We start from the raw sequence: 15317 nt of genomic DNA on the forward strand, positions 1-15317 counted from the left end.
GGCAACATAGCTGCTAGTTCAAAAGACAATGAAGAAACAAATGCAGTTCCAGAAACAGCTGATGAAGTATTTTGGCTTTATACTTTAAATGAAATTAATTGAATCCACAGCATACATGTTACTGCTTGTGACCGCACAAGCATGTGTTTGATTTGTATGAGCTAACATCATTCAAGAAATAGATGTCTGGACCATACAAGACGTTCTGTAGCTGAACCCACACTCCCAACTAAACTTTTTACATTATTCTGCTCTAAGCTACAGAGTTACTGCAAGCTACAGGCCTGAAAGAATAAATGGCCATGCTTTCCTCATTTTTGAGCTTATAAAAATTAAGCATACATGATACTACAATTGTTTACATCTCCTATATTTAATTCATACTCGAAGCAACATTTCTAGTAATAACAAATGCCTTCAACATCCACCCGATCTCTTTATTTAAGTAAAAATTTATGCAACGCTCCCTTCAAAGGAAAGTTAGTGGATACAAAGACAATAGGCAAAACATCTATGAGAGGTGGTTTGGTTTCAATCATGTCAGACGAGAAACTTTTCTAGACCTATGGAATAACTACTCTGATGTGACAATTTTTGCCAGTGTAGTACCTCACTTCTCAGCCAGCAACAGAGACACACAGGGACACTACAATTCCTGCCAAGGAAGGGTCCTAATCCTCAACAGCTCCACAGTTCCCTTTGGAAACACTCCAGGTCACAAACAACCTAATGAACACAGCATCAGGACAAACATCATAAGACATACTTTCCAAGGCTTTATAATATCCAAAAAGACAAACTCAAAAGACCATCAGAGTTACTCCCACAGCTATTGTAAAAACCTCTGGATTTCCAAATCATCGCAAGTTACAATGAAAAGATGGGTAGACGGATGTAGAAGGCGGCCTGTTAAATTGAGTGTAGACATCCAAGCCTTAAAAGCAAGATCCCGAAGCATGTCACTTTTCTCCAGTTTTTCCATTTGGCAGAGCTAGGGGTTAACTTAAAACATTTAAGACATAGGACTGCACCGCCATTTGGGTGGGAGGTCCCATTGAGGGGAAGGAAGCCTGTCTCCTGCATATACACTTGCTCCTATTAAAACCTTCGTTTTTTCCTTTGGGTTTTGGAGACTACATTTATAGCAGTATGCTTGGTTTTGTACAAAACACAGGATTCCAGCTTCAAATTATAACAGGCGCAGTGACACTTGGCAAACACTAACACACAGCTACCCAGATCTTTAAGTTCTGTTGCTTCATCTCCCAACTATGTCTTCTGTGTCTGAAAGTGACAACTAAAATGATGTAGTTAAAGTTATAAACAGGGAATTTTAAGTAGCCTGTCAAAATAAGTGACTTTTATAGCATCTTAGTCTTAAACTTTCATGTAAAGTTCCATTCAAAGTAACTTCCTCACTATACAATCAAATGCTTAAAAGTTACTCTCCCCATTGAAAGATGCCACATTATCTCTTACAGCATCAGTGGGCTCTGCATCATCTCCAGCAATAGCATTTAGTGCTTAAACAACAGCTGCTTCCTCATTAGGAAATATGCTTTTCTCTTTAGCAATCAAAGCCTTTGAAAAGCACATCATGTCAACCAAAACCTCTGACATTTTCTTTGCAACCTGCTGAGGTATCAGCAAAACCAACAGGCTGGTGAGTGCTGTAACTTCAGCAGATCCAAGGGCAACAATATCACCATGGAAGGAACTGCCCTATAATTTTTCAAGGTAGCAGAGATGACCTAGTGATTTTGGATTTCTGCCACTCCAAGTAAAACAAAATAAAGAAATGTTTAGTACTACAAAATGTGAGACAATGGGGGGGGGGGGGGGGAGGTAAGGACAGGAAAGAAATAAGCGGAAAAAGAAATGCTCTGAGAAGGGGCCTCTACTTAAAGTTTCATTCTTTCTGAAATTCTAGCACTCTTGAACAGCTCAGAAACGTTGCATGCTAAAAGGACTTCAATTTTTTTGCACTAATAGAAGCTTCAAAACACTATTTACATTGTTGTTTAGGCTCATGCATCACCTCTGAAACATCTCTGATGCATTAAACATTTAAATCCCCCCTACTTGTAAAATAGAAGACATCCCCTTCTCATCGAGTATCACTGGCACCAGCCAAGACCTCTTACAATTTTTGCTTTAAGTTTGATGTTTATTAGAAGACCAGAATGGGGGCAGATTTTCTTGCCCTTTGAAAGGTTTTTGATTTGTTACTTAACTAAACATGTTTGCACAGCTTTCTTCATATCTACAAGTCCTTAATCCACAAGATGACAGTTGAGGCGATAATTATATTAATAAATTGTAGACAGTCTAAAAAGAAAAGAAAGATGGTGAGGCATTTGGAATTAACATGCTGTGAATCAGTCCTGCATCATCCTTTGTCAGTGGCATTAGCAGGCTTTTTTCCTCTCTTCCTGTTGCCTTTTAGTAATAATTTTCAGTGCGTTTGACACATTTCATCTCACTCAATGCACTGAACCCTAATACAAGAGAACACCAGTTTGTCAAACATACGTTATTTGAGGATGCATATCAGTTAATCTTAGACGGTTGACATTGTCAAAGACAGCCACACCGGCAGGAGCTGCAAACACATCAGGCAAGGAGGAAAGGGGGATGATGTGAAAGTACCAACCTGGCTGCTGAGACAGCAGCACCACCCAAAGCCAAAGGCCAAAGCCCCCAAATTCCTGTCTCTAGATTCTCCACAAACCAAAAGCACCCTACGCCAGTTTCAAAGCACATTTTGCAAACCTGAAATGACGGGATGTCTGCCCGGAACAGGATCCAGCATCAACTATTTTAGGAGCAAGGTGAGAGCAAGGCTGCTCTGAAAAGACTTTCTAGTTGTCTACCTCAGTTTCACAGAAGCCTCTGTGAAGATTTCTGGGTCAAAGTACAGCATGTGATTAATTCTTTGTAACACCAGAGCCAGTATTTGGAACTCAGGATACCCAGGTTGTTTTGCTGCTATGGACATTACAGAGTGAAGTCCTAAAAGGTTTTTTTTCTAAACAATAAAAACCAAACAAAAATGTTACAATAGCATAACTTCTAGGGAGGCCATTACATTTTAGTCTTTCTTACAGCTGTCTTTAGCAATTTAAAATGTTAAATGCATTCAGCCTTGAACAGGAAGATCATAATTAAAAAATTGGCCATTTTGGAGATTATGCAACATACCTGTGAGGTTTTTTTTCCCTCAAAGCTCACAGGAGCTGGAGACATTATAAAGTAATTATGCTGCAAACCCCCTGAGACCAGTCTCTATTTCTGTTTAACAATTTGACCAATATGGAAAATAAATGATTTATTACAAAACCAAAATTCTTATTTCTTCGATTTCCAAGCCCATTTATGTTCTTGAACATGGCTACCTGAGATTAGGAAAGAAAAATGGAAATCAAGAGGACTATGACAGTAGTAACGGTATTGTCTACATATATGTCATATGAACTTGCTATTAAAATAAATTTTTTTATAAAGGTTAAAATAAAAACCTCTCTCCCCCTTCTGGTTTATTTCACACACTACCACTACTTAGGATGTAGTGACTTTTAAAGTTTCCTGTCTATGATTAGTTTTTTCTATTTATATATTAAACAGACTTAATTTTATTTTAATTGCCCTATTTGGCTTTAAAAATAAGTAAAACCCTGAAAAATACAGGTAAAGACTCATACGCAGAACAATTCTTTGAATTACGTAACTGATTTCTTTCAGACAAAGGGATTCATGTTGCTATCCTTGCTATTCATTTCTGCCTTCTCATAAGACAGAAAACATTTGCTGAAAAGACTCTTTCAAAAAGAAAAATCTGTAAAATTCACTCCCCAGATACACTGCTTACTGCAAACAATTCCAAGACTTCAGTAGTAATATTGCTTGCTGTTTAATGAGAGACTATTTACTCAGAACAATTTTTATACACTACTAATTTCCAGAAAATAGTAACAACAGATCCCTCTCCTATTTACAACTTCAAGGTAAACTATATCTGCCATTCCACCAGTGCAAACACTTCTCAGAAGGAATTTGCTCATTTTGGACGCAACAAAGAACCAGAGAAAAATACCACTAGGGAAAAAACTCTTTGCCCGTGGGCATTTACAAGGAATGCTTTGCACCTACAGGACTTCAGAAGCGATTCACCTCCTTCTCAAGAAAGGCTAAGGTTTTATTTGGGTTTCACTATACAGCAATGCACTAATGCAAATCCTCAAGGAAGAGAGACAGCGAACAGGCATTGGTAGGAGAGAACAGAAGGAAGAGCCCACCAAACATTTTGATAGCAACACCTCTAGCCTGCAGCACAAGATGGTGAAAAGTTCAGGTTAGAAGGAAAATATTCTGACATAGAACAGCCAGTTCAGAACCAACTGTCTAGAGGTTCAGTAGCTGACAACATTCAGTCAGAAAACTTCTCTGCTCAAGCAGCCAAGGATATCACAGGGCTGCTTTGTTTCTCACACAGGCAGCTTACTCTGTTCTACAACACTTAGTTCCTTGGAAAACTTTTCTTTTGAAGACAAGTGGTCCTAGATAAAAATAACTTTTCTTCAAACTATAAAAAAATAAAAAAAGAAGCACCCTTTCCATCTGATACATAATATAATTTATCCCTTGTACTGAAGACATGTATGTTACAAAAAGAAACAGAAACATTAAGAATCTCATCCATGAAACATTTATTTTTCCTATTCTACATCTCAAATGCAGTTTGTACTCAAACAATAGGTTCAAAAATAAATAGCTGCCATATCTTTAAGAAGAAATGGCACAAAAATCTTTATCTTGAAGCAGGCCAAGTAAGCACTGTGGAGCAGAAGGTGGTTTATACAGTCCAACCTTAACTTCATTATAAGAAACCATCCTGCCAGCAGACACTGGTAAGACATTTTATTAAAGAGAAACAAAGAAAAGAATATCAGATTTCAGCGGGTGGGCATAAAGGGGATGCAGGGATTTGGTTTTATAGTTTTTAGTAGAAAACAGGTCCCCTTGCTCTACACCTAAGCAGTGCCCTAAGTCTTTACAGAAAGAGGATTTCACCTTTAGGAACCAGTGTGGGAGAACAGTGCCTTGGTGATGAAGTTAGGAAAAAAAATGTCAGTTCTACAAATGAACTCTTCCAAGTGTCTGACACAGAGTGGAACGAATACCACTCTAAGACATTTAATGCCTGACTCAATAGAAAATCTCCACATCATTTGACTGAGTCTTTGAGTCAGTCTTTTACCGCAAAGATAGAAAATAAAGAATTCAGGTACGCTTTAATCTGGCCTGCCACAAATACATTACTTCAGAGAGAAAGAAACTGTATCTTTAGCAAGTAGCATACATGTAAAGTAATCTGAACTGTAAGGGAGACACCAAAAGCTTTTCCTCTTTTGAGATGCAGTCAGCATCTCCTCTGTGGGGCTGACGAACATAAACTTAAAAGAAACAGGATAAGATAATTAGCTAGACTTTCATTAATACCCAGTAAGGTCATTGTAAATTTGACCAATGCTACATAGAAAATTTTCTTTGTCTTCCTCCTACCTCTCATGGAAGACAGGGAATTTGGAAATTAGCTATTTAAAAAAAAAAAACAACAAACAAACAACAACAACAACAAATATCCACAGTTAAAAGGACCTTTAAATACTCTAGAACAGAGCTCTAAATCTAGCATTTCATTCATCCTCTAATATCAGGAACCACAATAAAGAAAACGTCTGCTGCTTCTCCTCCAATCAATACAATCCCCTAAGAGTCCACATTTCAAAACATTCACATAAAATATTAGCATTATACATTTGCAGTAGATAAACTGAACCAGCAAGGCAATCAATCAATTTTCAATTACTTGTAGCAACTAGATAAGATGATAGTGCACACACTAATAACTGACAATAGTCACTTAATGAGCAGGCTCATGCCTTGTGGTAGTTGTGAGTCTCTGGGGTACATAATTAATAATAGTCATTTACAATCATAAATACATATTTCCTTTTCTGTCTTCATGAAGAAAGTTTATTATATGTAAACTGAGATGTGCTCATCACAAAACCAACCAGTGTAACTTCTTTTTGCATGGACCATACTCCGCTTCTTATGTTATGGGGAGGGAGTTAATGAAATGCCTTAGTAAAATTACAGGTGTAGCAAGAGCATTAACTTATTTATCAATTAGTACATCACACCATTTTTACACCCCAGTAGATATGTTCTGAATAATACCATACTTACAACATCAAACTTCTGTGTGATGTTCCCCTGGACATCAAGTAAATAAACTTTGCCGTAATGTGTTCCCAGTGCCAAAAACTGTAAAAGAAAGAGACTGATTACATAAACACAAAGACACCACAACCAAAACTACAGCAATGCCAAATGAGCTCTGGGATGTTTGGCAGATTGATGATTAGCAGCACCTAACAAAAAAAAAAAAAAAAAACCACCACAAAACAAAACCAATTCAACCACACTGTCTTCTATAGACAAAGCTTATTTTAACTCCACCTAAAGAATAAAACAGGGCCTTAAGCCCATATTACTGCGATAGTGCAAGTTAGCTGTCAGAATGAGTCATGAGGACCCTCATCCACCGACAACTAACGGTGTGTCTGCAGTCCGTACACACTGCCTGATGGACTGTGGCAGCAAATTAAAAATGCAGCGTGAAAGCCAGGACCAACACAGCCCTGAACTAGTTCCTCGATCCTTTCTGCAGCTTTGTTTCAATCATAACAGTTTCTGTCAGACTATGTTTTCAATTCTCCTTCATCATTAACATAAAACCCAAACATTCAAACGCAGCATAAGGCCACCGGTAAGCCACTGGTAAAATACTGTTGAATTCTGGAAGGTCTCTAACAGTGTGTTTAAGCACACAGATAACCACTGGGTTTGCTTTCCTTCACACAGTACTCCTGCATTGAACACTCTTACGACAAATACACTTTTCCTTAGAAGTCTCAGGAATTTCATTCTAAAAAACAGCAGCAAAATAAAGAAATCTCCACACAAATGCATGCTATCACAAACTTATTTTGATGCAAACAAGAAGGGAATTGATTCTGAAAGATCTGCTGATAATTGAACCATGTGAACTACACCATATAGAGAAAAGGAAGAACTTCAGTACTACCTGATTTATGACATAGCTTTCTTTTATTCCCCCCCTCCTTTCAGCATTACTCAAATAGTCTAGGTTCCTCAATTCTCTGTATTTCACTGCATGTGAGCATGCTTCATTGCAACCTATAATGAAATGCTCAAATTTACAGGCACTGTTAAGCGTGTCAGTCAGGCAGCACAATCTTTAAAAAATAACCTTACAGAAAGTCAAGGTTTAAAAGGATTTATCAAAATGGAATTGCTTAAAATGAAATTTCAGTTCAGGCACTTAAAATATGAAGCTACATTAAAAGGAGTCAAAAAAGGGAAAGAAGAGGTTCATTAGAAATTCATCCCCTGCAATGCCTTTCACTCCTGCAAGGTTGCCTTTTTTCAGGAAGAAAAAAGTCCCCCGGGTAAAAAAAATCAATACTGGTTAATAAAACATCAGGTGTGCAGACATAACTAGGTATGACTATTCCACTGCAGAGGCCTGCCTGAATGCACCAGGTGCCATGACGATTAGTCATCCAGTGCAGACAGCAAGCCTGGTGAAAATATGATGCTTTAGCAGTGAAAAGAAAAGAAATAATTCTGGGGGGAAATTAGTCTAGATACAGAAGCCAGATTTTCAGGATTCCCAGTAAAGTTAAACTGCTTTAATCAGGGGCATATTTTACTTAGTACAGCATAATTTTGCTAATGATGACTTTTTAGTAGGGTTTTTCCTGCTCTTGCAGTGAAGAAAAAAAAAGAAAAAAAAATAACAAAACAGAATACATCCTTGCAAAAACTATAACCCAGCTTCCTTTTTAGGCTGTTTTAAGAGACCTATTCCTAAAAGACTCCAGTGCCTGGCTTCTAACAATATTGATCCTTCTCATAAATAGTGTATCTAGTTCACTGGAAAACTAAAAGTGCTGGGATACTTAAACAGCTTTCCTGTATAGTCACTCTTTGTGACACTATAGTTAAAGCTCTATCTGTGCACATCCTTATAGAAAAATCATGTTAGTATCTTGGCTTTCAAAATTTACCTGCGGCTCGGGGAAAAAAGGTAATACAAACAAGCCACAGACCAGAAGGAAATGCTTGCCAATTTCCCAAGTATCTGTGTAATTCTAAGTCATCCAAAACATTTTGAAAAGACTTATTGTTTTCATTCACACAGTTAAAATATAAGCTTCATCTTAAGAGCTTCTTGAGCCATGGTAACAGTCCTTTGAGTAAAAGAAACACAGCACATGTCAATCTAAAAATATATCCAAATAATAGAGACAGATCCCTCAACAGTAGCTGTTACGGAGCTGTTACTGGTTGTGAAAAATTATACATTCAGAAAACAGCTATTATGTTTTACATACTAATAGTTTCATGACAAATCACTAACTCACGTTCAGATGCTCTTCAGCATTCCTCAATATTTTAAAATGTTATTCAGTATTTATACAAAACTCAGAAAATAAAAAAGCACAAAGGAATGATTCTTTGTAAAATTTATTTACTTTGCATTGTCCATTACTTTCTCATTTTCTTGAATGTCTCAAACCTTTCCAGTATTAGAGGATGTGCATTCCCTCTCCTTGTTCTTAACACATTGAATCAGGAACAGGGAAGTGTTAGTATGACACCCCCCCAAGAAAATAACAGTCAAAGAAAACAGTCATATTAACAGAAACTCAGCTGTCTTCCACAGCTGCATATATGCTAAGCTGGGCCATAGCGTGATCAAGTCTGTCTTCAGTGATTCAGCCTGTACAAATAAGCACAGCATACGCCAATTTCTTTTCTGAATAGAGGAAAGTTGGGACTGTATCCCAATTCTAGTTCATAATATTGCCCATAAATGAAACTGAGTGAACATTTTCCCAATGGCTTACGTAAACATCCTATCCAACAAATCACTGCACCTTGAATTCCCACCTCATTTTCTACCTGAGAAAGTGTGCACTGTTCAACGCGAATTTACCATTAATTTTGCTTATATTAGTGTTGGCTTGCACTGCACTTCTAGATTTGGCAGCATTTCTACACAGAAATATACTGATGCATTATAAGCACAGATAAATATCAAACAGAAGTTCTAGCACATAATACCTTCTCATGCACCGTCATGCAGCTGGCTGCATCCTTCTGGAGAATTTCAGTCACTCCATTAGAAAGTCGTTCATACTTCAGCTTAGGTTCTTCTTCACTCTCATCCTCCTGAATTTTTAAGAATGTATGTAAAGGGAGCAAAACAAACAAACATTTAGAAGCTCATTTTAAGTAAAAACAAATTAAAAGATATGCCAAAACTATCACAAAGCAACAGGCGAAGATGGATCACTATTATCTCGTAACAACAGCCATTCCAATCAGAAGCCAAACTTCCACATTTTTATCATTGGACGGGGCTTGGGTTGTGTTTTTTTGTTATTAATTTCTCTTTTTACTCCAAAGTTCTGGGTGCAAAGACTGTATAGCAGCATATCAGTTCAGCTGTAAGAGGCACTTAGTTGATATCCAAAAAGCAGGAAGAAATGTATGTGTGTACGTTAGTCATTCCCAATTTAGAAGAAAAATATAAAAGGGATGGATATGGAAAAATGGATGATGATAAAATAAAGTGTGCCACTGTAGCCACAACTAACTCTAAGCTGAAGCATGCAGGTTACAAGAAACTTCAAGACCTTTACAAGATGCTGCACCTCTGTAGGAAGGATAGAGGCAAAATGCTGTGAACAAAAATAAAAAGAATCCACTAGGAATAAGTTAATTGTATAAAATGTACCAAAGGGTTTATGTTTTGTTTTGTTTGTTTTATTTTTTTTAAAAAAGGACCCAGACACAGCATATGCCTATGAATCACCTATATAATCTGCACATTAGGAACTTTTTCTGGTAAATACCAAAGCTTTCCTCTCTTTTTCAAACATGTTAGGTATTATCACACAACCACTATGTAGATGCAAAGAAAGATGATGCATCAAGTGACAGAGAATTAACAGAAAGGAGACCAAGCTAAAAAACACAAGCAGCAAATTCATTGGTCAATGAACACTCAACACATTTATCTCTTAGGAAAAGAAAATCCAAGGTGCAAAATAGCTCTCTGGTCATAGGCATCTATTTGTAACAGATGGTCTGCTGAAGCACAATGCCAGAGAAAGATTTCATAGGCTTCAGTAAGCCTCAAGTTAATATTACACATGCATAGATGTACAGAAACCCATAATATATCCCTTGGTCCTCAGTGGGAAACAGTATACTAACAATGTCTCCTACACTCACTATTAGTTCTAATGTACACATCTACATTGAGCGTGTTTCCTCCATAAAACACCTATTTAATCCCTAAACAACCAGAATATACCAGTGCGGTGCTCTAGTAAAAGAGCACTGTCACTTCCCACCAACCACTGCTTTCCAGTCTCTAGAGAGGAAAATAAAAATGCACAGTGTCAGCCTATGGCAGAAGAACTATATTTGTGCAACATTTTCTTGTAGCTAATGGTGTGAAAAATAAATTTGGAAAAGAGGTGTGTTAACATGTTAATAAGACATATTTTGTTTAAAGTGTCTTTGGAGTACTAAAGTCAGTCTTCCCCAAGTCAAATATTACAGCCATTTACCATGCCTGCTACCATTACACACACTAATATGTACATATCCTCATACAAAACACATAAAAGCCATACGGGCCTATAGAAACATGCAATATTTAGCTTCATGCTTACATAAATACGTTGCAAACAGAGGCCCTTTTAAAATGTTATTTGAGAGTCCTATGACAGAATACAAATGAGATTAATACAAGGATGTCAGCAGCCCATGACGTAGCAGTCTGAGGTGAGGTGTCAAAATGTCCACCAAGAAACAATTTTATTCAGTAAATCTAACACTCAACAAAGTTGTTACTCGGCAGAATGACAATGTCAAATTACAGGGATGTATATAAATCAGCCAAATTCCGTGCACCTAGAGATCCTTAATAAAGGACTTCAGGGTAGAGGGAGGAGGTAAAGTCAAAGAAAAAGGCGTATGTGATGGAAGAAAGGCGTAAGGAAGTATGCATCCATTTTACAGCAATTAATACATTACTGCGTTTTATACATTGCTTACAAAGATTACACTTGAAATGCATGGGTAATCACTGAATAAATCCATAAAAGTAAAAATTGAACTCCAGTCATCTAGTTTTTATAAGATCCCACATGTTGCTGGAGTCTGGACATCAAATGTGCAACCAACGTGAAAAGTTAATTCTAGTCTCTTGAGTAGTTTGCATAAAAGCATTCATCCATGGACCATTAGATAAAGTTGCTGTAAATAAGTTTTGCCTGTCTTATTTATGAGTGAAAACTAAGTAATTTCTCCTGCACATGCATATACAAAAAATATATACTTTCAAAAGTCAGTGCACCGAAGCATTCTGCCAGGCTTCAAAAAAGTAAATAAAATGAAAACTTCAAATATTAGGCATGATGATGTACCCATTTCACGCTCTCTTGACAGGTATCTCTTATGTATAGTAAAAGTAAAGCTAAAAGGTGAATTGAAATAGGGTGGGGGGACCTTATCGTAAACAAAACAAAATGAAAAAGGTGATGTGCAAAAATGCAAGTTTTCTCTACTGCTCCAGACTCTACCTCACATATTAAATGCATTTGATGATCTCTTATTCAGAGTATCAGAGTTAAATAATTTTAAAGGTATTTTTCTATCAGGAAAAGCTTTTATGCAGTCTGAACTTTTAAAGTAAACACAAGCCGGTGTTAATAAAAAGCAAATCAATAATTTTTGTTAAATTTTAATAATCCTGAAAACCTACAAATAAAACCATCAGCAGCCTGAGTTGAGATGACAGTTAGCTGCGTTTCTATGACAACCTAGAAGAATAGTACAAGTCCTGACTTGCAGTAAAGCTAAGATATAAACAGAGTGACATTTACCCCATACAAGAAAACTCACAGCTTTCCTTTTATAAGAAGGGGGAAATAAAAAAAAAAAATATCGATTTCTCAACTAACATGGATTTTTTACTAAGTGTATGGCACTTTTAATTAAAGAGAAGTCCTTTAAGCCATCATAGGGGATTCTAAGCATTTGAAAGTAAATTTTATAGCACTGCTTTTTGTACTGCCGCTTAACACTTCTTTTGTATTTTCTGCCTTAACAAAAAAAAAAAGGGCAGAACAAGCCCAACAACACTGAATTTTGAAATTCTTGTCAAATATTTTAAGCGAAAAATGAAATATATACTGCACAAAATGTGTAAAGCACTCCACACATGGCAGCCTTAAGTTCTGGAAGGGATGGAGACCCACAGAGCTGACAGGAGGAAGCTACCTCTGTGGTGTTGTAAAATAATGACCATTTTACAACCACAGGAATGCTAATTTGAAACTCATATTCAATTTAGTTTTCTTCTTGCCTTTCACTGCTGATGCTAGCAGTCAAATAACTGAAAATATGCTGTAAAGAACCTGTAAAGAACAAGTATCCATAAATATTTCCCATTAAAAGCACATTTCCAATTGAATTAAATACTCTAAACTAACCAGTAAGATTTGTATGAGCCCCTTCCTTCTAAGAGCTCTTCCATTTGTCACTGCTGAATTCCTGAACTGAAAACAAATTCCTCTTCCCACACCTAACACCTAGTAGGTCTGAAACTTGCTACCACCTTCTTCTGGAACAGATTTACAAAACAGAGGAGAGCTGCAAACGTGCAATTAACTCTCAAAAGGGCAGTGTCACTGCAAGGGATGCTCATCTGCCTTTCCAAATGCAAGGTCACAATCTTCTTCAGATATTCTGCCCCACCTTCCACAGCTTTGCTTACAGAAACAACTGTGATGGAATTGTGAGTAGAAAAAAAAAATAAAAATCTGAAATTGGTCCTTGTGAAGAAAATTTCCAGAAGGAATCTGTGGGCAGTTCCTGGAGTGATTCCATTAGCCCACATTTGCTCCTGCAGCCGAGGATCTGCCCACAGGACAGTCTGTCACATGAACTACATGCTCTGCTGATTGCGGATACTCTAATTATGTTACGGGCACTGACAGCAAAGTGTCATGCTTCCCGCACAATTTGCCCTCAAAGTTTTTCAAAGCCTTTATAGAAATAAACGGTGCATACATTATAAGGCAAGTGCCCTTCCTCTTTGCTGCACATCTCCTGCCGGCTTCCAGCTAGAATTCCAATTACTATAGGTGGCCATTCCAGCCCTGTTTACGCCTACAAGTTTTAACCCAGCAAACCATTTCAACAGAAAGATACTTGAGGTCCATCACTTAAGCAATTTCAAAGCAATTTCACATCCTACAAACAAAGAAACAAACCCCCCAAACGGTTCATTTTCTTTTTTTTTTTTTTCCCCATGCTTTCTTTCAAGTTCACTTCCATTTCAGAGATTCTAAGCAAAATGTTAAATTATCTCATACTCTCATAAGTTAAATGCCATTAGAAGTGCTCTTCCTCTGTGTATCTGAATAGCTAGTGTTCACTAAAAAAGAAAAAAAAGGGGGAAAGAAAAACCCACTCTTCTGCAAAGTGTAAACCCAACATTACTGCACAAAGTGAAGAAGAGGCTACTTAGCAATTTGTGAGAGTAACTTTTCTTGACACTTAATACAGACTACTAAGAAACCAGCATTTTTATTTATTTAAACAGTAATCATTATCTTGCAGAAGGAAAAAAAAACAAATAACCTAGTTATAGTTCACTGTTGCTCAGCTAGAAAAAGTAGCAGTTTCTTCAGCCTGGTCTGGAGGGCAAGATGCAGGCAATTCTTCACTGTGGGTCTGCAGGGCTGGGTCTACTGACTGGGCTACTCTTGGTTTCGGGATGCCAATGGAAAAGGAAACAAGTGACTCTCCCTGCCACAACAGTACATGGCTTAGGAAGTGGTACACACCAGGTGATGAAGGAAGGGAAACATCGATCTGCTTTTCTACCTCCAACTTCTCTCCTAAACTTTTTATACCCAGCATGAACGACTCCTTCTCACACACTCTGCTAGAAATCATTATTTCAACAGCAATAACCCAGGGGTGAAAGGGCACCGAGCCACGGGAAACAAACAACAACAACAAAAAAAAGGTGCATGGTAGTAGGGTCCTACAAGTGGCTCAGCATAGAGGGGTGCAGCTTTCACTGGGGAACAAGGCATGGACCACACGACAGCTGTCCCACTTTGGTGAGAGCAGAGAAAGACAGTGGGCAGGTGGGAGCACAGAGCAGCAGGCTACTAGTCACCCACACGTGCTTTTGTATTGCAGGGTTCAGTGGGAAAACAACATTATCTGGAGGTTTTTCCCCCTATCACACTGAAGCCAACCTAAAATACCGCTGCATTTCCCGGGGTTCATGGCTTTACACATAGAGGTTAAAGTGGGTGGCTTCTCTTCAAAACACCAGTCAATCCCACCTATAATCCAACTATCCAAAGCCAACAGGTAAATTGTTCTAGCTCCCAGTGTAACACCTCCACTTTTTAAGACTGCAAATCCTGAACCCTCACCAGCAAGAGGAAATGTAACCCTACCCATCCCCAATCTCCCCCCCTTCCAAAGCCCTCAGATGGAGCTTTGCTGAACACCCCAACTCCCCTCAAACACTTCACCAAACCTTCCCAGTCTGGACTCCCATTCCAATTTCAGCATCTTTCCGTGTGCCTGCCAGGACCCCAATTTCTGGAAACTCTCCAAAGAGTAGAAAATATGAAACAGCTGTTTCAAAACCCAGCACAAACTGCTCAGCACATACACTAACTTTGGATCTAAGGAAGTGTGCGGCTCCCATCCCACCAGCACACCCACACCACCGCATCAACATGCAGGGGGACTGACAAGGGGGAAGACCATTGAGCAAGATCATTTGGAAATGCAGATAATTACTGTCCTGCATTTCTGTGTCCTCTTTCTATGCCTTAACAGCATAGATGTTCTTCAAATATATGGAAGGAAAAAGCAATTTTATTTTACTAAGTTAGGGTTCAGATATGCAAGTGAACACACTGGTCATCTGCAATACACAGGAAGATGGCAGGTGAATCAAAAAATTAAACAAAAATCTACTACAAGTGAAAGCATCACATGGGAGCAACACACCACATAACACATGCCAGAAGGTTAATATTCTTAAAGCAGTTTTAGAAGAAATTAAAAGGCAAGTTGTAACAAATTGCTAATGTCTGATGACGAATTTA

The 15317-nt window shown here is 37.9% G+C and overlaps 1 protein-coding gene across 1 annotated transcript in view; it reads right to left on the bottom strand.

The window, feature by feature from the left end:
• The window catches only part of VPS41 (VPS41 subunit of HOPS complex), a 107712-nt gene that overhangs the window by 78592 nt on the left and 13803 nt on the right, over positions 1–15317 (bottom strand). Inside the window, exons 3-4 of the mRNA XM_065831630.2 lie at positions 9220–9327; positions 6253–6330 (exon numbers count right to left, since the gene is read on the bottom strand). Coding sequence (XP_065687702.1) covers positions 6253–6330; positions 9220–9327 — 186 coding nt within the window. The remainder of the gene's footprint in view (positions 1–6252; positions 6331–9219; positions 9328–15317) is intronic.

Source organism: Patagioenas fasciata, chromosome 2 (genome assembly GCF_037038585.1).
Source record: "Patagioenas fasciata isolate bPatFas1 chromosome 2, bPatFas1.hap1, whole genome shotgun sequence".
Taxonomy (NCBI): domain Eukaryota; kingdom Metazoa; phylum Chordata; class Aves; order Columbiformes; family Columbidae; genus Patagioenas; species Patagioenas fasciata.